At 48.6% G+C, this 23,497-nt stretch overlaps 2 protein-coding genes across 2 annotated transcripts in view; one reads left to right on the top strand and one right to left on the bottom strand.

Moving 5' to 3' along the window:
* TICRR (TOPBP1 interacting checkpoint and replication regulator) overlaps window positions 1-19,936 on the top strand; it is a 44,992-nt gene extending 25,056 nt beyond the window's left edge. Inside the window, exons 16-22 of the mRNA XM_021680536.2 lie at window positions 11,265-11,355; window positions 12,418-12,479; window positions 13,930-14,064; window positions 14,646-14,803; window positions 16,540-18,643; window positions 18,729-18,854; window positions 19,612-19,936. Coding sequence (XP_021536211.1) covers window positions 11,265-11,355; window positions 12,418-12,479; window positions 13,930-14,064; window positions 14,646-14,803; window positions 16,540-18,643; window positions 18,729-18,854; window positions 19,612-19,724 — 2,789 coding nt within the window. The 3' untranslated portion in view covers window positions 19,725-19,936. The remainder of the gene's footprint in view (window positions 1-11,264; window positions 11,356-12,417; window positions 12,480-13,929; window positions 14,065-14,645; window positions 14,804-16,539; window positions 18,644-18,728; window positions 18,855-19,611) is intronic.
* A 670-nt stretch (window positions 19,937-20,606) lies between these two features.
* The window catches only part of KIF7 (kinesin family member 7), a 24,297-nt gene continuing 21,406 nt past the window's right edge, over window positions 20,607-23,497 (bottom strand). Inside the window, exons 16-19 of the mRNA XM_044917981.1 lie at window positions 22,713-22,919; window positions 21,833-22,031; window positions 21,602-21,748; window positions 20,607-21,416 (exon numbers count right to left, since the gene is read on the bottom strand). Coding sequence (XP_044773916.1) covers window positions 21,049-21,416; window positions 21,602-21,748; window positions 21,833-22,031; window positions 22,713-22,919 — 921 coding nt within the window. The 3' untranslated portion in view covers window positions 20,607-21,048. The remainder of the gene's footprint in view (window positions 21,417-21,601; window positions 21,749-21,832; window positions 22,032-22,712; window positions 22,920-23,497) is intronic.

A 23,497-nucleotide genomic window follows, 5' to 3' on the forward strand; every position in this document is an offset into this window, starting at 1 on the left:
AGGGGCGCCCTGTTTTGTTTTTTAAGATTTTATTTATTTTGAGGGGCGCCTGGGTGGCTCAGTTGGTTAGGCGACTGCCTTCGGCTCAGGTCATGATCCTGGAGTCCCGGGGTCGAGTCCCGCATCGGGCTCCCTGCTCCGCAGGGAGTCTCCTTCTCCCTCTGACCCTCCTCCCTCTCATGCTCTCTGTCTCTCATTCTCTCTCTCGCAAATAAATAAATAAAATCTTTAAAAAAAAAAAAAATAAATAAATAATAAAAAAAAGATTTTATTTATTTTGAGAGAGAGAGAGAGCATGAGCAGAGGGGAGAGGGAGAAGCCGACTCCCCGCTGAGCAAGGAGCTCGATGTGGCACCCAATCCTAGGACCCTGGGATCATGATGGGAGCTAAAGGCAGATGCTCAACCGACTGAGCCACCCAGGCGCCCTCTTGTAGGTATTTCTTATAAGTGGAATCATACACTATACACCAGCTTTTTTCACGTAGCATGTTTTCAAGCCTTATATATGTGTTGTAGCATGTCTTAGCACCTCATTTCTGTTTATTGCCCATAATATATATACCATTGTATGGATAAACTGCCTTTTATTTATCCCTTCATCAGTTAGACATTTGAGTTGTTTCCACTTTTCGGCTATTGTGAATACTGTTTCTATAAACATTCATGTACAAGATTTTGTGTAGACATGTTTTTCATTCTCAGGCACATGCCTGGGAATGAAATTGCAGGGCCATATGGTAACTGTTTAACTGTGAGGAACTACTGAATCGTTTTCCAAAGTGGCTGTACCATTTTACATTCCCACTAGCAGTGTATGAGGGTTCGTTTCTCCACACCTACCTTGTGTTGAACCCCCCCCCTTTTTTTTTTTTTAAAGTAGGCTGGGGACCCCTGGGTGGCTCATTTGATTGCACATCTGACTCTCGATTTCGGCTCAGGTCATGATCTCAGGGTCAGGAGATTGAGCCCCGAGTCAGGCTCGGCACTCAGCATGGAGTCTGCTTGATAGGCTCGTTCTCCTTCCTGCCTGTCCATCTCCCTCCCACCCTCCCCGCTGGTGTGTTCTTTTTATCTCGCTCTCTAAAATAAATAGGGGGTGCCTGGGTGGTGCAATTGGTTGAGCCTCTGACACTTGGTTTTAGCTCAGGTCATGATCTCAGGGTCAGGCTTTGCGCTCAGGATGGAGTCTGCTTGAGTTTCTCTCACCCTCTCTCTTTGCCCTTCCCCCCTTCTCTTTCCCTCTCTCTCTCAAATAAATAAAGAAATCTTTAAAAATAAATAAATAAAATTAATAAAATATTAAAGTAGGCTCCACACCTAGCGTGGAGCCCAACTGGGGCTTGAACTCATAACCCTAAGATCAAGACCTGAGTTGAGATCAACAGTCGGTCGCTTAACTGACTGAGCCACCCAGGGGCCCCTGTTGTCCCTCTTTTTGATTCAAACTGTCCTCTTGGGTGTATGTGTAGTGGGATCTCATTGTGGTTCTCAGTTGCATTTCACTGATGACTAATTTTGAGCATCTTTTCGTGTGCCTGCTGGCTCTCTGTATGTCTACTTTAGAGAATGTCTATGCAAATTTTTGCCCATTTTTTAATTGAAATGTCAGGTAAAAATTGTCTTGTAATTGTTGAATTGCAAGAATTCTTTATATATTATAGATATTAGTCCCTCATCAGATATATGATTTGTAGATATTTTATCCAGTCTGTGGGTTGTCTTTTCACTTTGATAGTGCCCTTCAATACACAAAAAGTTTTTAATTTTGATGAAGTCCATTTTAAAGCAATTTATGAATTTTTGTCATTGCTTATGCTTTTGGTGTCATAGCTAAAAAACTACTACTTAGGGGCGCCTGGGTGGCCCAGTCGTTAAGCGTCTGCCTTCAGCTCAGGTCATGATCCCAGGGTCCTGGGATCGAGCCCCGCATCAGGCTCCCTGCTCCGCGGGAAGCCTACTTCTCCCTCTCCCACTCCCCCTGCTTGTGTTCCCTCTCTAGCTGTGTCTCTCTCTGTCAAATAAATAAATAAAATCTTAAAAAACAAAACAAAAAAAACTACTACTTAATCCAATTTTAGAGTTTAAGCTGTTCCATTTCAGTCTTTGATCCATTTTGAGTTAACTTTTGTGCATTGTTTTGTGTGAGATAGGAGCCCAATGTCATTCTGTTGTATGTGGCTATCCTGTTGTCCCAATCCCATTTGTTGAAAAGACTTCTTTCCTCATTGAGTTGTTGTGGCATCTTGGTCAAAAGTAAAATGACCATATATTTTAAGGTGTTAATTATTATTATTTTTTTAAAGATTTTATTTATTTGACAGAGACCCACAGTGAGAGAGGGAACACAAGCGGGGGAGTGGGAGAGGGAGAAGCAGGCTTCCTGCGGAGCAGAGAGCCCGATGCGGGGCTCGATCCCAGGACCCTGAGATCATGACCTGAGCCGAAGGCAGACGCTTAACGACTGAGCCACCCAGGCGCCCAAGGTGTTAATTATTTTTTAAATGTTAGGTAGAATTCAACATTAAAGCTATCTAGTCCTGAGTATTTCTTTGTGGGAAGTTTTTTGATAACGAATTCCATCCTTTACTTGTTATAGATTTATTTAGATTTTCTGTTTCCAGTGTTTGTGTCTTTCTAGGAATTTGTCTGTTTCTACTTTGCTGTTATACAGTTGTTCATAGCATTCCCTAATAGTCCTTTGAATTTCTGTGAGGTTGGTATCTATGATCCCTCTTTCATAGTAGTTTGGGTTTTCCCTCTTAGTCAGTCTAGTTAAAAGTTTGTCAGTTTAATGATCTTTTCAAAGAACCAACTTTTGGTTTCATTGATTTTTGTTTTGTTTTGTTTTTAATTCTTGATTTCATTGATTTCCTATGCAGTCTTTACCATTTCCTTCCTTCTACTTGCTTTGGTGTTAGTTTGATCTTTTTGAGCTTTTAAGGTTAACTTTAAGTTATTGATTTGAGATCTTTCTTTTTTAATACAGGCATTACAGGTACACATTCCCTTCTAATACTGCTTTAACTGTATCCTCTAAGTCTGGGTGTGTTGTGTTTTCATTATCTCAAAATATTTTCTAATTTCCCTTGTGATTTCTTCTTTGACCCATTGGTTATTTAAGAGTATGTTGACCTCCGTGTATTTGTGAGTTTCCCAGATTTCCTGCTGTTGTTCATTTCTAATTTCATTCCATTGTGGTTGGAGAACAAACCTTGTATTTTAGTCTTATTTTTTGAGACTTATTTTATGCTCTACCATTTGTCCTGTTAGTGGAGAATGTTCTATGTATGCTCGAGAATAATGTGCATTCTCTTGCTGGGTGGAGTGCATTACTATTCATCTTTTGACCTATTTATTTTATAATTGAAAATTCCCTTTATTTTACCCATCCCTCACCTACCTCCCCTCAGGCAACCACCAGTTCTATGTATTTAAGAGTCTGAGGGTTTTTTTTGTTTGTTTTGTTTTTTAGATTCCACATGTAAGTGAAACCATATGGTATTTGTCTTTCTCTGACTTACTTCACTTAGCAAAATACCCTCTAGGACCATTCATGTTGTCACAGATATCAGGACCATTCATGTTGTCACAGATATCAAGATCTCATTCTTTTTTATGACTGAGTAATATTCCATTGTATATATACCACATCTTTATCCATCCATCTATCAGTGGACACTTGGATTGCTTCCATATCTTGGCTATTGTAAAGCCACAGTAAACATAGGAGTACTTGTATCTTTTAGAATTAGTTTCATTTTCTTTTTTTTTTTTTTAAGATTTTATTTATCTATTTGACAGAGAGAGACACAGTGAGAGAGGGAACACAAGCAGGGGGAGTGGGAGAGGGAGAAGCCGGCTTCCCGCAGAGCAGGGAGCCCGATGCGGGGCTCCATCCCAGAACCCTGGGATCATGACCTGAGCCTAAGGCAGACGCTTAACGACTGAGCCACCCAGGCGCCCCTAGCAGTTTCATTTTCTTTGGATAAATACCCAGTAGTGGAATTACTGGATCCTATGGTAATTCTATTTTTAAAATTTTTAAGGAACCTTCATACTGTTTTCCCCAGTGGTTGCATCAGCTTGTATTCCACCAACAGTGCACGAGGATACCCTTTTTTCCACATCGTCGCCAACACTTGTTGTTTCTTGTGTTGATGATTTTTTAGCCATTCTGACAGATGTGATACCTCATTGGTTGTTTTGATTTGAATTTCCCTGATGATGAGTGATGTTGAGCATCTTTTCATGTGTCTGTTGGCCATCTGGATGTCTTTGGAGCAATGTCTGTTTTAGGTCTTCTGCCCATTTTTAATTGGATTAGTTTTTGGTGTTGACTTGCCTGAGTTCTTATTTTGGATAGTAACCCCTGATTGGCTATGTCATTTGCGAATATCTTCTCCCACTCAGTCGGTTGCCTTGTTGTTTTGTTGGTTTCCCTTGCTGTGCAGAAGCTTTTTATATTTTGGTGTAGTCCCAATAGTTTGCTTTTGTTTCCCTTGCCTGAGGAGATATATTTAGAAAGAAGTTGCTAAGGCTGATGTCAAAGAAGTTACAGCCTGTGTTGTCTTCTAGGATTTTATGGTTTCAGGTCTCACATTTAGGTCTTTAATCCATTTTATTTTTGTGTATGGTGTAAGAAAGTGGTCCAGTTTCATTCTTTTGCATGTAGCTGTCCAGTTTTCCCAACACCATTTATTGAAGAGAAGACTGTCTTTGTGCCATTGCATATTCTTGCCGCCTTTGCTGTAGATTGACCATATAAGTGTGGCTTATTTCTGGGCTGTATATTCTGTTCCATCAATCTGTGAGTCTGTTTTTATACCAGTACCATAAGGTTTTGATTACTACAGCTTTGTAGTAGATCTTGAAATCTGGGATTGAGAAGATTGCTCTGGCTAATTGGGGTCTTTTGTGGTTTCATACAAATTTTAGTAGTAGTCTAGTTCTGTGAAAAATGCTTTTGGTATTTTGATAGAGATTGTATTGAATATGTAGATTGCTTTGGGTGATATGGGCATTTTAACAATATTAAATCTTCCAATACATGAGCATGGTATATCTTTCCGTTTATTTGTGCCATCTTCTATTTTTTTATCAGTGTTTTATACTCATAATACAGGTCTTTCATCTCCTTGATTAAGTTTATTCCTAGGTATTTTATTCTTCTTGGTGTAGTTGTAAATGGGATTGTTTTTCTTTTTTTTATTCTTTTTAAACTTTTTTTTAAAGATTTTATTTATTTGAGAGAGTGAGCACGAGAGAGAGCCCACAAGCAGGAGCAGAGGGAGAGGGAAAAGCATACTCCCCGCTGGGCAGGGAGCCCAATGTGGGTCTTGATCCCAGGATCCTGGGATCATGACCTGAGCCAAAGGCAGATGCTTAACCAACTGAGCCACCCAGGCGTCCTTGTTTTCTTTTTCTTTCTGCTACTTCATTACTAGTGTGTAGAAATGTAACAGATTTCTGTATATTAATTTCATATTCTGCAACTTTACTGAATTCACTTATCAGTTCTAGTAGCTTTTTGATGGAATCTTTAGGGTTTTCTATATTTGGTATTGTTTTATCTCCAAATACTTTTACTTATTCCTTACCAATTTGGATGCCTTTTATGTCTTGTCTGATTGCTGCAGCTAGGCCTTTCAGCACTGTGTTGAATAAAAGTGGTTGAGAGTAGACACTCTTGTTCTTGATCTTGAGGAAAAGCTCTGATTTTCAGCATTGAGTATGATGTTAGCTGTGGGGTTTTTTCATCTATGGCCTTATTACGTTAAGGTATGTTCCCTTTAAACCTATTTTGTTGAGCGTTTTTATCATGAGTGGATGTTGTAGTTTGTCAAATGCTTTTTCTGTATCTATTGGGATGATCGTAATGGTTTGTATTTTCTCTTGTTTGTGTGAAGCATCACCTTGATTTGCAAATATTCAGTCACCCTTGCTTCTTTGGAATAAATCCTACTTGATGGTGGTGAATGATTTTTTTAAAGTATTGTTGGATTCAGTTTGCTAATATTTTGTTGAGGATTATTGCATCTGTGCTCATCAGAGATACTAGCCTATAGTTTTCTGTAGTGTCTTTGATTTTGGTATGAGGGTAGTACTGGCCTTGGTGAATGAATTTACAAGTTTTCTTCCTCTTTTATTTTTTGGAATAGTTTGAGAATTTGGTTTCTTTTAATAATTTTTTTAAAAGATTTTATTTATTTGTCAGAGCACGCAAGCGAGCATAAGCAGGGGGAGAAGCAGACTCCCTGCTGAGCAAGGAGGCCGATGTGGAACTTGATCCCAGGATGCTGGGATCATGACCTGAGCCACCCAGGCGTCCCTCTTTTAATAATTTTTATCACTTTATTGATATTCTCATTTTGTTCATACATTGTTTTCCTGATTTCCTTCAGTTCTTCATGATTTTCTTGAGCTCATTGAGCATATTTAGAAAACTTGATTTTGATGTCCTTGACCAGTGACTTTTTTTTTGGCATTTTGAGGGCATCAACTCTGTTTTCCAAACTTTTTGTAAAGCATTGTATTCCATTTTGTGTGGTCAGTGAAGTTTCTGTTCTGTTAGCTCTGTTAACCAGTGATCTGACAAAGATTTCCTTAAATGTCTGACTCCAAAAAGGGAAAAGCAAGAAGGTATTCTTGTCCCTTTAAATCTTCCCAGGGTTAGGGTGCCTGGGTGGCTCAGTTAGTTAAACACCTGACTCTTGATTTCAGCTCAGGTCATGATCTCAGCGTTGTGAGATCGAGCCCTGAGTCGGCCTCTGTGCTCTGTGTGAAGTCCACTTGAGTGTCTCTCTCTCCCTCTGCCCCTCCCCCCGCTTGCACGCATTCTCTCTCTCTCTCTCTCAAAATAAATAAAAATCTTAAAAATCTTGCCGGGGGTGCATTGAGGGAAAGCCGCTGCATCCACTGCATCCTGAGAGGTCCAAAACCAAGGCAAGTGTCTGCCCCATCCCCACAGGAGTCCACCACATTGACCAAAGCACACAACCCCAGGTTTGGAGGACTGAGTCCCCACTGTCTGTCTGCTCCCCATCAGACAGCCGGTCCCAGAAGGTGGGCCTCTCCCCACAGCTGCAGCGGGGCTGAGGAAAGGAGATCATACCTGTTCGTGCATGGCGTTCCCTTACCAAAAATCAGCATCTCCCTTTCCTGTAAAGCATTTCCCTTATTGTTGCAAGTGTCCAGTCGGGTTCCATAGTTCCAGAATACTTGATTCTGATCATTTTTCCCCCTAGCTTACTAGTTGTTTTTGGTGGAGAGACCAACCTTGAGAGCTTCTTATGGCACTATGTGTGTGTGTGTGTGTGTGTGTGTCCCGGATTATGATTAATATCTTATAACAGCCTTATTCAGATTAATACCAGTTTAATTTCAGTAGTATTCTAAGACTTTGCTCCTGTAAATTCAGTTCTCTTTCCCACTCCTTCCTTTGTGCTATATTGTCATACACATTACATCTTTGTACATCGTATGCCCATCAACACCAATTTTTATTTTTATTTAATTATTTTTTTAAAAGTAGGCTCCATGACCTAATGTGGAGCCCCAACACGGGGCTCAAACTCAGGACCCTGAGATTGAGACTTGAGCCGGGATCAGGAGTCGGACACCTAACCTACCGAGCCACCCAGGCGCCCCCATTGACACCAATTTATAATTATCACTTTATCTTTTAACTCCTAGGAGAAGAAGAGTTACAAACACAAAATGCTTTTGTGCTGTACATTATTTATGTAGTTCCTTCACTGGTGCTCTTTAATTCTTCCCATGGATTCATCTCACCCTTGAGTGCCCGTTCAGCCTGAAGGACTCCCTCTAGTGGGACAGGTCTGCTACTTAAGAATTCTCTGTTTTGTTTTTTTGGGGGGAGTTTGTTTTTAATCTGGGAACATGCTAATTTCCTTTGTTTTGAACAGTAATTTTGCTGGATATAGAATTCTTGGTTGAGTCTTTTTCTCTTTCAGCCCTTTGAATACATCATCACAGTGTCTTTTGGCCTTCCTTTCTGATGAGAAATCAGCTGTTATTCTTCTAGAGGATCCTTTGTACTTGATGAATTCCCTGATCTTTGGCTCCTTTCAAGATTCTCTCTTTGACTTCTTACAGTTTATGATTTGTGTAAGTGTGGATCTCTTTGACTTTATCCTTCTTGGGTTATTGAGGTTCTTGGATGTGTAATGTCTTTCATCAAAGTTGGGAAGTTTTCAGCCCATATTTCTTCAGATGTTCTTCATGCTTCTCTTTCCTCTCCTCCTGGGACTCCCCATATGTGGATGTTGCGCTTGACAGTGTCTCACAGATGTCTGAGACAGTTTCTCATCATCTTTTTTCTGTCCCTCAGTCTGGATAATATAAATTAATCCATCTTCAAATTTGTTGATTCTTCTCCTACCTCATATCTGTGGCTAAACCATTCAAAAAAAATTTTTTTTATTAACATAATGTATTATTTGTTTCACAATTCGCAGTGCTCGCCATAGCACATACCCTCCCCAGTGTCCATCACCCAGCCACCCCATCCCTCCCACCCCCCCTCCACTCCAGCAACCCTCAGTTTGTTTCCTGAGATTAAGAGTCTTATGGTTTGTCTCCCTCTCTGGTTTCATCTGGTTTCATTTTTCCCTCCCTTCCCCTATGATCCTCTGTCTCGTTTCTCCAGTTCCTCATATCATGAGATCATATGATAATTATCTTTCTGATTGACTTATTTCACTTAGCATAATACCCTCTAGTTCCATCCACGTCATTGCCAATGGCAAGATTTCGGTTTTTTGATGGCTGCATAATAGTCCATTGTATATATATACCACATCTTCTTTATCCATTCATCTGTTGATGGACATCTTGGCTCTTTCCATAGTTTGGCTACGTATTTTTTCATTTTTCAGCTTTAGAATTTCTGTTTGGTTCTTTTTTGGGATCTCTGTCCCTTTGGGGCAAGTCCTCAGTTTCCTACTTCCCTTTGGTTCTTTGGATGGAAGTTTTTAGGTCTTTGGACATATTTCAAACAGCTCATTTAGAGTCTTGGTCTGACAAATCCAATGTTTGGAATTCCTCAGGGACTGCTTCTAATGACTGTTTTGTTATTGGTTTTTTTTTTCTCTTTTCCTGCACTTGGGCCAAACTCTTGCTTCTTTGCATGTCTCATGTTTTATTGACAATTAGACATAATAAGGCAGTTCTGACAGACCTGTCCCCTTCCAGCCAGGGTTTGTTGTCATTATTAGTGCCACTGTTTGCTTGGTGACTTTCCTGAATTTAATTCTTTAAAGCCTGTGTTCTGTCATGAGTGGCCACTGATGTCTACTCAGTTAGCTTAGATCCCGCTAATGATCGGACAGATTTCCTTAAATGCCTGGAACCAGTAAGTTTCTCAGCCTTTGCTGTGAGGGTCCTAGGTGCGTTGGCTCATTTTCTTAGAAATGTAAGCTGCCTGACTGAGTACTGAAGGCCTCAGGTTAGCCATGGGTGACAGCTTAGGCCTTAGAGGTTTCTTTTTTTTTTTTTTTTTTTTTTTAAGATTTTATTTATTTGACAGAGAAAGACACAGTAAGAGAGGGAACACAATGAGGGGGAGTGGGAGAGGGAGAAGCAGGCTTCCCGCCGAGCAGGGAACCCGATGCGGGGCTTGATCCCAGGACCCCGGGATCATGACCTGAGCCGAAGGCAGACGCCTAACGACTGAGCCACCCAGGCGCCCCAGGCCTTAGCGGTTTCTCCCCGGCATGCACACACCCCTACATTGCATGGAGTTTCAGATTCCTTTTTTTTTTTTTTTTTTTTTTAAGATTTTATTTATTTATCTGACAGAGACACAGCGAGAGAGGGAACACAAGGGGAGTGGCAGAGGGAGGGGGAGAAGCAGGCTTCCCGAGGAGCAGGGAGCCTGATACGGGGCTCAATCCCAGGACCCTGGGATCATGACCTGAGCTGAAGGCAGATGCTTAACCATCTGAGCCACCCAGTTGCCCCGGAGTTTCAGATTCCTAAGAGTATGTTGGAGGTTTGCAGAGGCTCCTGTAGACGTCTCCTTCCCCAGTGTTCCCTTTTAAACTTTTGGTTAGCATATTGTTTGCCCCAGCTGTTACCACTCCCTCTGGCAGCTGTGATGTTTACAATTGCTGCCGATTGGTTTCAGAAAGTGCTCCCTGGAAAGAGGTTGTTTGCCCTGGGTGAGTTCTGAGGTCAAACAGAGACCACCCTGGTGCATGGGGTTTTGCAGGAAGCTGCCAGACAGGTCAGATAATGACAGCTGGGAGTGGCGCTTTGGAGAAGGCTCAGTCCGGTTCGGCCCATTCACAGGCCCCTGGGCTGTTGGTTTGCACAGTGTTTGCAGACTGTTGGTTCTCAAGGCTACAGGGCTGGGGAGAAGGATCAGGACCCAGGCAGGATAAAGTTCTGTGAAGCTCGCTGTTACTACATTCACTGTTTTTCTTGGATAAATACTCCGTGGATTGTTATAAACTGGTTAATTTCCAGAGTTCTAAAACTGATTTTGCCTATTTTTGCCCAGTGTTCTCATTCCTTTTATGGAGGAGAGTTATTTCAGAGGTCCTTATGCCACATTCCTGCTGATATCCCTTCTCTTCCTAGTCACTTTTTTTTTTAAAGATTTTATTTATTTGACAGAGCACAAGCAGGGGGAGCGGCAGGCAGAGGGAGGGAGAGAAGCAGGCTCCCCGATGAGCACGGAGCCTGATGTGGGACTTGATCCCAGGACCCTGGGATCATGACCTGAGCCAAAGGCAGACGATCAACCAACTGAGCCACCCAGGAGTCCCACTTCCTAGTCACTTTTAACTGCCTTTAAACTAGTCTTCCCATGAGCAGCTGAGTTACATAATCTGCGGAAATTTATGCCAGCTGGCTGGATCGTATTAAATACCTTAAAGCTGCATGACATATCAGCATTTTTGCGTACTTTATTTCATTTAATTATAACTATAAGAACCACTGATGAGTGAATGTATAAGCTCTAATAAGTTTTTTATTTTTTCAGGATTGCTTATTAGAGAATAATTTTACAATATTTTATGTTGGCTTATTATTTAGTCTCTAATGCTGATAAACTGTTGTATCATGTTAAATTGGGAATCCTGTGGTTGGTTAGATGTTAGTCCAAAACCATTAAGTGAAAACAAACAAAACCACTCTGGGGTGAGTAGTAAGCCATGCATAAGTTTAAACTGCCCTCTTTGGCTTGCTGCTACTTCTTGATAAGGTTAAATGAAATTTACGCCGTTTACATTTTAGGTTATCACAGACTGCTGACTAGGAGTGTGGCTGAGACTCCAGTACATAAGCAGGTGTCCAGAAGGCTTCTTCATAGACAAATCAAGGGCAGGTGAGTAACATCCTTGTCTAGCTGCTTCCTGCACCCACACGGCCTTGCTAATGGTCTTGTGGGCTGCTCTCCATCTCCAAAAGCCTCTTGTGACTCCCATCTTAACTGTCTGGTTTATAACCAAAAAGCGTTCAGCATTCTATAAATTCTACAAAGGCTAGAGAACCATACAAAATGTACTTTTTTGTCTCCCTTCTTACATTTGGCATAATTATTTTGAGATTTATCCATGGTGTTGCATGTGTCCATAGTTCATCTGTGTGTGTGTGTGTGTGTGTGCACGCGCGCGCATGCTGAGAAGCATTCCATCAAATGAATATTCAGCATTTTTTAAAACATTCATCATTGGATGGAGGGAGTCGTCATGGCTGCTGGGCAAGTCTAGGATCTCAGCTTGGCCTGTGGGTGGGTGGGGCCAAAGTTTTCCATGGTAGTTAGTGTCTGGGAGTTTATCATGCTAGCTTGCCCCTTTCCTGGTTCTTTAGCCGGAGAGAACTGGCTTTCCTTAGAGCAGGTTTGTACCTGTTGATGTATTTGGGTTGTCCGTCCCCCCCAGCACCCTGTCTGGGATCTGTGAAGCAAAAAGGTAACTCCGGGAGCTCACTCTCCTGTGTCTCCTGGGGTCCTGAGGTCCCCAGCCAATCTGCCTCCTTTTGCCACCTTTTAGTCTGTAGTTCATTTTCTATACAACGTCCAGGGTTTTTAGCTGCACTTCACAGGAACAAAAGGGAGCCTTGTCAGGGCTTCCTCTAGACATTACTCGTGTACAGATTTTACACACTTGTATAAGAATCTGCAGGACAATTGCAAGAAGTGAGATTGATAGGTTTAGAAGGCATACATATTTCTAATTAATTTTTATGTTGTAAAACTGCTTTCTAAAAAAGCGTGCTGACCATTCTCCTCCGGCCAGTAAGGCGCATGAGCGTGCGTGCCCGTGCTGGTGTTCTCACACCCGGGCTCTGCATCGCTTTGTGAGGCGAGAGGCGGTGCAGCTCTACTGTGCATTAAGTAGGAGCTAATAGTGACACTGAATAATCCTTATGCTTGTTGTTCCTTAAGGTCCTCTGATCCTGGTCCTGATATCGACATTGTGGAAGAGTCCCCAGAAAAAGGAGTACACGGTAGTGCCCACATTTGTTTTGCGTTGCATGCAGGGCTTGAACTCACGACTCTGAGATCAAGACCCGAGCTGAAAACAAGAGTCAGATGCCTAACCGACTGAGCTACCCAGGAGCCCCTCTTCTGTGTTGCATTTTAACTAGTTTCTCTGAAAATCTTTCTGTACCTGTGTTCTCGCTCAGCATATCCTAAGATATTTTAGAGATGTGACAGCTCTGGGCCCACAGTATAGATCAGTAAATATTTATTAGTAAATGGTCTCTTACACAGAATTTACCAAAGGAATTTCTGGAGAAATCTTTTTACACAGTAGAAATGGGATTCAGGGTACAGGCTAACCACTGTGTAATACAAAGTGCTGGGGCTTATTTTACAAGTGCATGTGGGGTCACCTGGCTGGCTCTGTCGGTAGAGTATGTGGCTCTTGATCTCGGGGTTGTGAATTTGAGCCCCACGTTGGGTGTAGAGATTACTTAGAAATAAAATCTTTTTTCTTTTTTAAATTTTATTTATTTATTTGAGAGAGAGAAAGCAAGAGCAAGGAGGAGAGGCAGAGGGAGAGGGCGAAGCAGACTCTCACTGAGCAGGGAGCCTGATGCGGGGCTCAGTCCCAGGACCCTGGGATCATGACCTGAGCCGAAGGCAGACACTCAACCAACTGAGCCACCCAGGTGTCCCTAGAAAAAAAAACTTAAAAAAAAAAAAAAAAAAAAAGTACTTGTGATTCAAGAGTTACCCCAAAAAACTTTTTTTTTTTTTTTAAGATTTTTATTTTATTTTATTTATTTGACAGAGAGAGACACAGTGAGAGAGGGAACACAAGCAGGGGGAGTGGGAGAGGGAGAAGCAGGAGAGGGAGAAGCAGGCTTCCCGCAGAGCAGGGAGCCCGACGCGGGGCTCGATCCCAGGACCCCGGGATCATGAGCCGAAGGCAGACGCTTAACGACTGAGCCACCCAGGCGCCCCCAAAAACCTTCTTTTTTAATGATTCAAGTAATTTATTGTAGAAATTCAGAAAATAGAAGCAAAATTTTAATAGTCGGTAATCCCACAATTCGGAAATACTGTTAAGATTTTAGTTTTAATAATACTCTTACCGGTGTCGTTTCTATACAAATGTATGTAATGTAAACAAAACTGCAATTTAAAAAATTTTTTTTTTTACAAAAGTCACACTATACAAACCTTTTTTTTCCCCCACCGTGGTTAAGAGGCTGGCAGTTTGAAACTTCTGAGGGTGACAGTCTAGTGGGTCAGTGGTTTTTTTGTACTCTGGGGCAATATATTATACCCTTTGTAGCTTTGTTACAACACTTCAGAAATCTCAAGTTAGTAATTTGTCAAATTTCCATCTTGTATGTGGTATTACGTAAATTTTACCATTTCATATGTGGGAAAATGTAAAAAGCTTGCATTTCTCCCTGGTTACTAACTGGGGTTCTGGTTTTGCAGAAATAAGCTTGAGACGAAGTCCTCGAATCAAGCAATTGTCAGTCAGCAGGACAAATTCTGGTTCCTTCTATTCTGGGTCTCAGCCAAAGTCTCGAAGTGTACAAAGAGTTCACTCATTCCAGCAAGACAAGTCAGGTAACATGCTTGCTCACCTGCCTTCAGAAGTCTGGGTCTACTCGGCGGGAAGTGTTTTTGGGAAAAGTACAAAATTTGACATTTTCTTTCTTGACACTGGAGCAGTAGAATAGGTATGTCCTTTAGAGGTTCAGAGTGATGGACAATCCATGACCTTCATTAACAGTGTCCTCCCTTTGGATTCCTACAACATCCACACTATCCTTAGAGGTAATTTATCCATTCAACAGGAATTACCCATTATTTCCACCTTGTGTTCATATTCTACACTCAAGCGTCCTAGGTAGAAGGTGATATCTGTTTGTCCTTCATGCTTTTATCCATCATTAGTCTGGATCCTCAGATACATGTTTTTGTATTTACAAATAGTTTTACTTGCCTAACATATATAAGGGCTGAAGTTAGTATGCGGGCTTATTAAAATCCAAGATGGCAGCAATAATTGTAGTTGCTGGCATAATTAGGTGGAATCCGTCCCCACTCCCACTTGCTCTAAAAAATTGTACTCTTGTGTAGACTGGCTGTTCTATTAGTATTGGGAGGGCAGGAGCTAAGAAAGACTCACTGTTTTTGACTTGCAGACCAAAGAGAAAATTCTTCAAACCCAAGTATTCGTTCTCCCAAGAGGCTGTTTTTTGGGGCATTGTCTGAGATGGTCAGTCCCTCAGAGAAGGGTTCAGCTCGAATTCAGAGGCCTTCAAGAAACCCACTGGGCTCTGAGATACCCACAGCTTACCAGGTATAACATTTCTGTAATGTTTAAAACAGTGTGGTCTTGAGGGGAAAACAGAGACATGGCCCAGAAAACCCACTGAGTACATTAGGGATGAGAAAGCAGGTGATCTGTAGCTACTACTAGCTATTTGGGGGTGGTTGGGTTGATCCAGATGAATGATTATTGGGTATGTGGGGATGTAAGGCAGTAGTCTGGCTGAGGCCATTGTGGTGGGGAGAAAATAGAAATGATCTCCTCTGGTCTATTGGTTTCATCCACCATTTTTATCAAACACTATATATCTTTCTTTAATGTGCGGGGATCAGTCCTCTGTTTCCCTTACATTGTCCACCCAATCTAGTCACCCACCTCAGAAAGTTGAGAGTCACTCTCGACTGCTCCCTCTTTCCAGACAGAGCCAATCAATCCTACCACTTTTATTTATAGACCACATTTGATACCCTTCCCTCTTCTCCATCCCCTGTAGTTCCTGCGTGCCTTCAATTCTGCCTAGAACAGTTCAACTGCCTTTTCCCTCTCATGTCCATCCTGCTCCCAGAGGCTGGAGTGATCTTTCACACTGCATCACTTTGCTTAAAGCTCTATGACTCTTTGTTAAGCAGGGTTTTCTAGGTTTTCCTAAAATGGAACCCTTTTGTTAACAAATAATCTTTGCTTGGAAACCCAACAAACGGCTTAGAGGTTGGGGGAGGACACAAAGCTCTGGGGATGGGTTTGAAGACCACCGATCTCCAGGACCAGGGTCAGTCCTCCCAGATGGGCATGGGCCGCTGTGGGCTGGCTGTGGCCCTTGCCTCTCACCACCCCCTGCTTCATAATCCACTTTCCCGGCCATATCAGGCTGCACACTGGCCTGCACACAGCTGCTGCTGTTATTTTAGGCAAAGGAAGAGTTCCTACTTCCCCACCTTTGGCCTTCACCTGCTGACACCCCCTTCTTAAAGACCTGACTCCCTGTTCCTGTCCCCCTTTCCTGCTAGCTGGGTTAGACAGCCAGCCTGCTCTTGTGCTCCCACGTTGTCCCGTGCGTGGCCCCGTCAGAGCACTGGTGACACTGTTGTCATCTGGCTGTGCCCCATTGAACGTGAAATGCCCATAGACCAGGATTCCCTTGAGATAATCAAGTAGAAACGAAAGGTGTCTGATCTCCTTTATATGCTGGGTGCGTAACTGCCTTCTGCAGGAAGGGAGAGAGATTTGTGGCTGGGGAGTCTCCTTCCGGAGACGTTCTCTGTGCTGCTGTACCTTAGCTGTCTGGGTATTCTATACCGCACGTCCCGTCACCGGCACGCACACTCACACAGGGCCCAGCGCACAGTGGGGGCGTAGCAAGCGCGCGCTGAATGCAGGTGAACAGCAGAGGACGTGACACCCGGAGGCCACGTTAGGCAGAGATCAGAAGGCGCTATCTCCTTGAAGAGAAGGGTAGCTGTGAGTGGTAGAGTGACACACCATTCAAGGCAAAGCCTGGTTTAGCTGCCGTATGCATATTACGGAAATTTTTTGTCTTAGACCCAAGATTAGATTCAGTGTTTGGTGCTAGGAAAAAACAGACAAGTGAAATCTGGGTCATGGTTGGAAGTGGAAACGTGTCGCTATTGGAAATCAGCTTACGGTCATTCCATTGGCCGCCCAGAAATCTCCCATCTGCCTTTCTCATTGCCTTAGAGAGGACTAAAATGCTCAATGGAGAATAGGGGTTATGATATTTAGGCACTGAAATAAGTATCTCTTTACAGACTCCTAAGAAGAGTAACCGGAAATCTCCAGGTTCTTCTAAAGCTACCCCAAGAAGGTTCCCTCGTACACCACAAACTCCACTGTGCACCCCGGAAAGGCAGCGGAAACCCCCTACAGAAGTGACTCCTGCCAAACAGGTCATTTTTAAGGAGTCCTTAAAAGACTCCTCACATAGCTGGGATTCACCATCTCAACCCAAAGTCACTCCTTGGAAAGGACACTCCCTGGCAAAAGGAGGAACCTCTCCTCTTGAAAAGAAGATACCAAGAACTCCCAAAAGGCCAGGGGGCCAGCCACCTGGATTTCTGAATTCTACTTGGCCACCCTCAGTGACTTCCAGTCCCGAAAGCACCTCCTGCCCAGCAGGCCTGACCGGGAGTGAGGGTCTGATGCCCGTCGGGTCCGCGCTGAGAACCCCTCCGAGAGCAGCAGCCTCAGCGGGGCGAAGAGAAACCCCTCTGGATCCAACGCACCCCCCTCCCCATGTTCCCGGGGCTTCTCAGGCAGAGGAGCTCACACACAAATGGAGGGATAAAGCTGCCTCAGTCCCCAAGACACCTCGGAGCACCAATCTGACTTCTGCCCCACTTCTTTCTCCAAAAAAACCTTTGGCCTCTCCCTTAGGTGAAATTGCCAAGAGTCCATTTCGGGAATTTTCGATAGAATCTCCTCCCCCCGAAGAACTGGATTGGGAAGAGCCCCAGAAAGCACCCCCCGTAGCCTCGTCTCTCTCCTGGCCTGGTCCCTCCACGCCCCCCCGAATCCTGCAGATTGCCCAGTCTGAGCCCATGCCCCCTCGGGCCCCTGCTAAAACTGGAAAAAGGCACACAGAGACCTCGGACCTGGAAAGCAGCTCCCTGGAGGGCCAGCCGAGCACCTCGGCCGCTCCTAGGGTTGCTGCAGCTGGCAGCCCAGCCGCCCTCACGGACGCTGGAAAGGACCAGCCTTCCCCGGAAAGACACAGTCCCTCTGGGACCGGCTGCGGGAGTGACCGGCGTAGGTCCTCTCCTGTGCTGAGGGCGAGTGTCCTGGGCCACCTCGCTGTCCTGGACGAAGCGGAGCACCACAGCAGTGACGGCTCGCCAGGCCACGTCACGGCAGCGGAAGGTGAGGCGTCAAGGCCGGTGGTGGCGCGGGAGAAGCCTTCTCCGTCGGCCCCCGGGAGCCCACCATCCTCTCCTGCCCGCGGGCCCCGCTCTCCCCGGGCCTCGTCCTATGCCCTGCGCCGCACGGCCGACAGAAGGCAGCGCCAGGCGGCCACGCCGCCAGAGAAGCTGCAGGCTTCGACTCGCCTCTCTAAAGCCTCGGCCAGCCCCCAGACCTACGAGGTGGAGTTGGAGATGCAAGCTTCAGGCCTGCCCAAGCTTCGCATTAAAAAGATAGACACCAGTTGCCTGGTGGAAGCCGAGCCCCCGAGAAGGGAGGAGAGCTCCCTCCCTGGACTCAGCATGCCCGGGGCCAGCAAGTCCTCAGGGAAACCTGAAGCCACCTACGTGTCGCCCCCCTGCCTTCGTCCCTCGCACAGCACCCCCGGCAAGAGCGGGGGACAGACCTACATCTGCCAGTCCTGTACCCCCACCCGCTGTCCCTCTAGCACCCCCTCTCCGTTTCAAACAGACGGTGTTCCCTGGACCCCGTCTCCCAAACACAGTGGGAAGACCACCCCTGACACCATTCAGGACTGGCCGCGGAGGAAGAGGGCGGGGGGCGGCAGCTCTGCGGGGAGGGGTGACATCGGCCTGGACCTCCCTGCAGGCGCGTTCCTGCTCGAGCCAGAGCGAAGGGAGCGAGGAGGTCTTGACCTCGGCAGCAGCAGGACTCCCCTCCTGGGGGATTTTGAGCTTGAGGGGGTGTGCCAGCTGCCAGACCAGTCGCCTCCCAGGGACAGTGCACCCCAGGCTGAGGAAGCCTTCTCCTGGGGCCAGTTTGGGTGGGGTTCCAGGAAGAGGCTCCTTCCCACCAAGGAGGAAGCGGAGTGTCCAGCCAAGAGGGCGTGTGAGGAGCAGAGAGGAGACGCAGAGCTGCGCAGGAGCGAGGGGTGGTCTCCACGTGCCAGTGGGGGGCACGTCCCCTCCCCGGGGGCTGACGACGTGTTCGTGCCGGGTGAGTCCGCGGCCCTGGGGTGGCAGCTGGCGGTTCGTTTGGCGGGGGCGCCGCGGGGCCGTGCTCACCCTGGACCCTCCCGTAGGTTCCACGCCCCCGCCGGGCCCTGCGCCGTGGAGCTGCCTATCGGCTAGCGGCCTGCAGGCTCTCACCCAGTCCCCGCTGCTGTTCCAGGGGAAGACGCCTTCCTCGCGGTGTCCTGAGGCCAGAGGTAATTTGTTGAGCGAAGGTCCTGGAGACTTAGGCGGACCAAACTTGGGTCCTTCGGGTGACTCCCCAGAGCTCGCTCAGGGTGGCCAGGCGGTGGGATGGCGGAGTCGGAGGGCGTGCCCAATCCGGGACAGCGGACTTTGTCCCTCCGGTGTCCTGTGCTCTTCCCAGAGAAACCACACTAGCACTCCCCTGTGTCATGAAGCAGTTTCTGGAAGCAGTGACAGAGGGGGACCTACCGTGTGGTGTAGTCACTGGTACCTGAGGAGCATGTGTCCGGCAGCACGGTGGCAGCCCGCCCCCTCCCCCCGGCGGGGGGGGTTACACCCCTGCGCTTCCGTACACGCGTTAGGATTAGGGACTGGCTGCTGGGATCGGCCTTCAGACTTGAGGGGTCCCTTTCCTCGACCCCACCCGGGAAAGGGACCGGCTTGCGGGTGCTCAGTGCACTGTGTTAGAAACATCTAGAACTGAAGGGGAATCCAGGAGGCCGGAGCCTCCGGTGATTCCCTTCCCCCGAGACCAGGATATAAATCACGCAAAACAGCAGAATGCACAATCCAGCTGAGGGAATTCAGACCGCAGGACTTGGCTTTTCCAAACCGCCGCCAGCCCTGCACTGACGTGAGGGTGGGGAGCCTGGAAAGAAGCGCAGCACGCGAACCGGCAGGCACTGCCTGCATGGGGACCTCTGTCCCGTTCAAGCCCCTTTTCTGTTCCGTCCTCACTTCCTGCATGCCCCCTCTGCCTTCTTCTAGATGAGGAGATGGAGGTGGTCCCCCCGACGGCCGAAGAATCTCCTTTCAGCCGAGCATTCTCCAGGAGACGCCCCATCAGCAGGACTTACACACGGAAGAAACTCCTGAGCTAGTTAGGCTGGCACTGGTAGGGGGACCTAAACCTCCACACACTACTGAGCTTGGCCAGAGCCACTGCCTTCCCAGGCCGGACGAAGTGCTCTGAGAGCAGTTTCCTCTGGACGTGTCAGGAATTCCAGGCTCCTGGCACAGAGGACTTCTGACCCCAGAAACTCAGTTCATCTGAGCCAGGGCCTGACTAAGCTGTCCTACGTCACCCTGGAGGGCTCCCTGGAAACCAAGGAAGCTCAAAAGATAAGTCAGCCCGGTCCCCGTGGGCTTACAGGTACTGGGGGCCTGGTCTCAGTCCTCTACTGTGTCAGCCCTCCGATTCCCACAAGAGTCCCTTAGGGGGTTTAATCCCCCTCCGGGGGTGCCTTCCTCCCAGCCCTGCCTGCCCCTTGTTAGGGAGGTGGTGAGGCGGGTGCTCTGACTCAGCTGGGGAGGCAGACAAGGAATTGTAAGAGCAGGCTCCCCTTCGGCCCCCGCCTCTGAGAGACCAAGGCCAGTCCCAGTGGGAGAAAGGGCTCCTCAGGAGCCCCTCACAAAGCTGAAGGCTGCGGCCAACAGCAGAATCAATTTCTTACCTTCCCCACGTCATAATAAAATCCTCTCGGGCTGCGTAGCATTCAGTGCCTTTCTGTTTAAACCTGGAGGCCTCACGTTGACTCACTCTGGCCGAGCTCTAGTGGTTCCTGGTTCTGCGTCTCCGAGTCAGCCCTGAAACCTGGCCCGGCCCTGTCCTCACTGTGCTCGGGGAGATGCAGCTGTTTGGGGGGGTCGCCGCGCAGAGTGGCCTACTGGGAGCCTGAAAAGCTTGCAAGCCTGTCGTGTTCTCAGATGGAATTCTCTTATCTTGTAGATCAAACCAAGTCAGAACTCCTATTTCTCCCTTCAGAGAGTCTCATTTATTATAAAATGGTTTTACAAAATTCTAAAAATAGGCAAAACTTCCCCGTTCCCACCATAAACATAAGACCATTTAAAACCCAACCCTGTTGCCACTGAGTGTTCTGGGTCCAGCACTGGCTGAACCCCAGAAGGCCGGGCACACACGCAGGCTTGAAACCAGAACTGCCTTTTGCAAACTCTCAAGCCAAAAGACGGCAAGGTGGTACCATAGCTCAAAAGAAATGAGGAGGAGTCTGCATATTTAAAAAAAAATTGAGTCCCAATTCATTTGGGCTGTAGCCCGAATTTGTTGACTCCAATTGGGTAAAGATCGGGACCTGGATCTGCGGTGGGAAGTAAAGACTGTCCTTCCCAGAAGCGAAGGCACGCGGCTAGACCGTGCAGCAGGCTCGGAGGGTCCCCCCAGGACAGGCTCTGCCCTGGAGCCTACAGGGGGTTTTTCCTGACGTCAATCATCCCCGGGCTGGCTCTGCGCAGGTCCCGCCGGGCCTTGGCCAGGGGCCCGAAGTTCCAGGGCAGACCCACCTCACCTCCGGGTTGCACCCGCCCTGCCAGGGGCTCAGCAGCCTCCCGCAGCCGCGCCTCCTCGGCTGGGCCCTGCTCCTCACCGCACAGGCTTGAGCGTTTCCACGTCAGCGGGAGCGGGGCCCGGACCAAGTCCCGCACCTCGTCCCGGGCGCGGGGGGCGCCATCCGGGAGGGCCTGCTGCCAGAGAAGCTCGGGTGCGGCGGGGGGCTCCTCTTCGTTTCCCGGGGGTGGCCTGTTCTCCAGGCACAAGGTCCTCTTCTCCACACCTGTCACTGAAAGGGCTCTGTGGTCAGACACGGAGGCTTCCCAGCCTCCCTGCACCGTGGGCCACGTGTGAGCCGCCCCGGGAAGAGCTGGTTAGCGTGGTTCCTAAGCCTCCCCCACGGCCGAAGCCTGACACTGCAAAGCGGGGAACGCGGGGGGCTGGCTCGCTGGTCTGGGGGAGAATTACCCCTGCCCGGGCCGGCAGCGCTCCAACTACTGAGCTTCTGCTTCAGTTCCTGGTTCAGCCACATGTGGCGGCCCAGCTCCTTCTCCAGAGCTTGGATCCGGCTCTCATATTGCCTCTTGCTGTCTGCTAACCCCTCACCGAGGTGATCTGGAGGGGACAGATCCAGGGCCAGGGGGTGAGGGGCCGCGGGCAGGGCGCGCAGCGGGGGCGGGGGCGGGGCGGGGCGCTCACCCCGGCTCTGCTGGAGCAGCAGCTGCACGTTCTGCTCGTGCTCCTTCTGCTGCAGCGTCAGCTGGCGGTCGGTCTCCAGGCGCTGCCGCTCCAGCGCCGCCTCCAGCCAGCAGACCAGCCTCTGCTGCTCCTCCAGCTGCATCTCCAGCTCGGAGAAGGCAATCTGCTGCTGGTGCTGCTCCTCTCGGAGCGCCACGGCCTGTCCCAAACCCAGACACGCTCAGCGCCCCAGCTCGTCCCCGACCGGGGCAGCAGGGGCCCGGCAAACGTGCCACCACTGCCCTGCGGCCCATGTCACTGGGAAATCACCAGGGGACCCTGCTGAGCCAAGACTGGGCCTCAGACTCGACGGTGTGCTAGGCAGTGATTTCCCAGTGACGAGAGTACGCTCTCAAGTCGAAGCTTCCGTCCTGTCCCTGCCTCGAGCAGTGGGATGTCACCGTGGGCAGGATTTCTCAGCCTTGGCGCTACGGACATTGCAGGCAGAGACTGTGTGTGGGGGGGGGGCTGTCCGGTGTGTTGTAGGAGGCCTAGCGGCGTCCCTGGTCTCCACCCCCGCTGCGGTGAGAACCAGAAGCGGCTCCAGACATGGCCACATGTCCCCTGGGGGCAAAACCCTCCTGTTGAGAACCACTGACCCGGGAACACCGAAGGGGCCAATTGACCGGGGGAAAGGGGTGGGGAGAGGACTGGGGCTTACTTTCACTAAGAAAGGTTTTAAAAAAGGAGAGTCTGGGGCAGCCCTGGAAACTGGAGTTAGCCCCGATTCTGTCCCCGCACCTGGGGGGAAACAGGGCCTTCTCTGCAGCTGCCAAAAGGACCCCCACCCCCGGCAAGCGCCAGAAGGTGGCGGCCGGGGGCCTGGGAGCCAGTGACCCACCTTGTCAAAATACTTGCAGAGTAGGGCTCTGGTCTCCGAGGACGAGAGGTAGCTGAGCTTGGCCATGAGGTTCATCTCACACTGGGACAGCAAGGAGGCCGAAGCCCGCAGCACCCGCTGGCGGCACGTGATGGCCTCGTTCTTGTACTCGATGGCCGCATCCAGGGCCTCGATGGCCTCGTCCAGCTGGAACAGCGTCCGTTCCTCCTGCGGGCCACGGGCACATGTGGACGGGGAGGCCCGGCTTCCCGCGCCCACTCCCGGAATGACAGCCCCGGGCAGACAGGACCAGCCCTCGGCCATGAGGGAGACGTCGTGTCCCCTCGTCCTGAGCAGGCAGTCAGCACGTCAGGAGCAGGGTCCCTGCCCGCTATGACAGGGGACAGGCAGTTTCCATCACAGCCCCGACCCCAGGGGGAGGCCAGGGCTCTGAGAGGCTGCTTTCAGCAGCGCCTCTCCCGTGATCTACGGCAGGGAGCACAGAACACTCTATGCCAAAGGGAAGGCATGGCGGGACTGCCACAGAGGCCACGGAGGGTCTGCGGGGGTGAGGTGACTGCAACGAGGCTCTCCCTGCTGCTTGGGACTGGCCACAGGGTGCGGGGATGTGCTGCTGACACTCATTCCCACCTGGGGGGCCCAGGCGTGGGACACGCGGGCTGACACCGTGCAGGACGCGGGGGGGGGGGGGGGGGGCCCCCCCCCCCCCCCGGAGCCCCCCCCCGGGCCCCCGCGCCGGGCCCCCCCCCCCCGGGCCCCCACCCGCCGCCGGCGGCCCGCCCAGC

The sequence above is a fragment of the Neomonachus schauinslandi genome, chromosome 9 (assembly GCF_002201575.2).
Source record: "Neomonachus schauinslandi chromosome 9, ASM220157v2, whole genome shotgun sequence".
Taxonomy (NCBI): domain Eukaryota; kingdom Metazoa; phylum Chordata; class Mammalia; order Carnivora; family Phocidae; genus Neomonachus; species Neomonachus schauinslandi.